The 1,302-nt window shown below is 49.4% G+C and overlaps 1 protein-coding gene across 1 annotated transcript in view; it reads right to left on the bottom strand.

The window, feature by feature from the left end:
- Positions 1-432: 432 nt before the first annotated feature.
- The window catches only part of LOC111845586 (metaxin-2), a 12,951-nt gene continuing 12,081 nt past the window's right edge, over positions 433-1,302 (bottom strand). Inside the window, exons 6-7 of the mRNA XM_072708793.1 lie at positions 1,002-1,078; positions 433-716 (exon numbers count right to left, since the gene is read on the bottom strand). Of these exons, the coding sequence (XP_072564894.1) occupies positions 515-716; positions 1,002-1,078 (279 nt within the window). The 3' untranslated portion in view covers positions 433-514. The remainder of the gene's footprint in view (positions 717-1,001; positions 1,079-1,302) is intronic.

Below are 1,302 nucleotides of genomic sequence, written 5' to 3'. Positions count from 1 at the left end.
ATATGAAGTGGACGTTTGTGTAGAGTGGATGTATTTCACACTGTTGTCATGCATGCTAGCTTGTTGCGCATTGATGCATGATGCACCTAAAACAGGTCTTTGCAGATATGTGGTGTTTAGGAACCGATAAGCATAACCAAAATAAGAAAAAAAATATTGGGTACCCAGTACTTTCTTATCCGTTCTAATTTGGAACCTACTTTCAGTTCCCAACCCTAATCTTGACCCAAACAAGCTTTAGTAGGAACGGTCGATTTCCAAGATTTTGGTCGAGGTACAATTTGATAAAAATTTGACATTCCCATTCGACATCCGAGTTGGTCAAGTTAAGAGGCGTTCGAGTTCCAAGGTTCTACTCTATTATGTATTCATATATAATCTGTTTCAATCGAACCATTAACGCAAACGTTCATACACACACCTGCAAAGATACAAGTTACAATACTTTATTCTTTTTTGGAACAACAAATGAAAAACAAAGAGTGAGAGCACCAGCGGAATGCTGGGAAGATGCTCAGACCTCAGGAGGGGCCCAGGGCCCGGCCCCACTCTGCCCAGCCTGGTTCAGGCCCTCAAAGTAGGTCTGCTCGATGCGGTGCACGAAGGTCAGCAGGTTGCTGTAGGTCTTGACCTTGTCACTGAGCTCGTTGCTGGTCAGCTGGGTGGTAAGGATAGTGAAAAGGTGTCCAAAGACCAGGGCATCCAGCTCCGTGGGCCTGGGGGGGGGGGGGGGGGGATTGGCTCATCACATGAGACTGAAACCGCCACTATGAGAGCAACACTTGTCACTGCTCCTTCAACAGCTCCTGTGCATGTGCAAGCCCCTCCCCCATGCTCCCACACTTCAGACAATCCCAGAGACCCACAGGCATAGAGATAAACCAGGGTCAGAATCCAAGGCCATGACCAACCTAAGAGATGTCCCTTATGTCATCTGCAGCTACACTCCCCCAATGAGCAACCTCCTGTGCTCCCTTCCTTCAGAGCCACTGGAAACTTACTGTCTGTTAAAGAAGTACATCTGTGTGCCGAGTCTCTGCGAGAGTGCCTGGCAGCACTGGGCCACATCCTCATACACCTGCGGGACAGACAGGCTAAGAACACAGGGTCACAGATTCACTAGCCCCCAGAAAGATCCGAGGAATGGCGGGACAGAGACAGACAAGGGGACACAGACTCCCGAGTATGGGCAGAGCACAGAGGTGGACACAGGGATGTGGTCTCATTCTGCCTCTGGGAAGCTCCAAGGAGGTGTGGGACATAGAGATGGACATGGTCATCACACACAGGCACACAGACAGA

The sequence above is a fragment of the Paramormyrops kingsleyae genome, unplaced genomic scaffold, assembly GCF_048594095.1.
Source record: "Paramormyrops kingsleyae isolate MSU_618 unplaced genomic scaffold, PKINGS_0.4 ups339, whole genome shotgun sequence".
NCBI lineage: Eukaryota > Metazoa > Chordata > Actinopteri > Osteoglossiformes > Mormyridae > Paramormyrops > Paramormyrops kingsleyae.
Note: the sequence above shows the minus strand (reverse complement) of the source record. Positions and strands in the feature narration are given on the sequence as shown.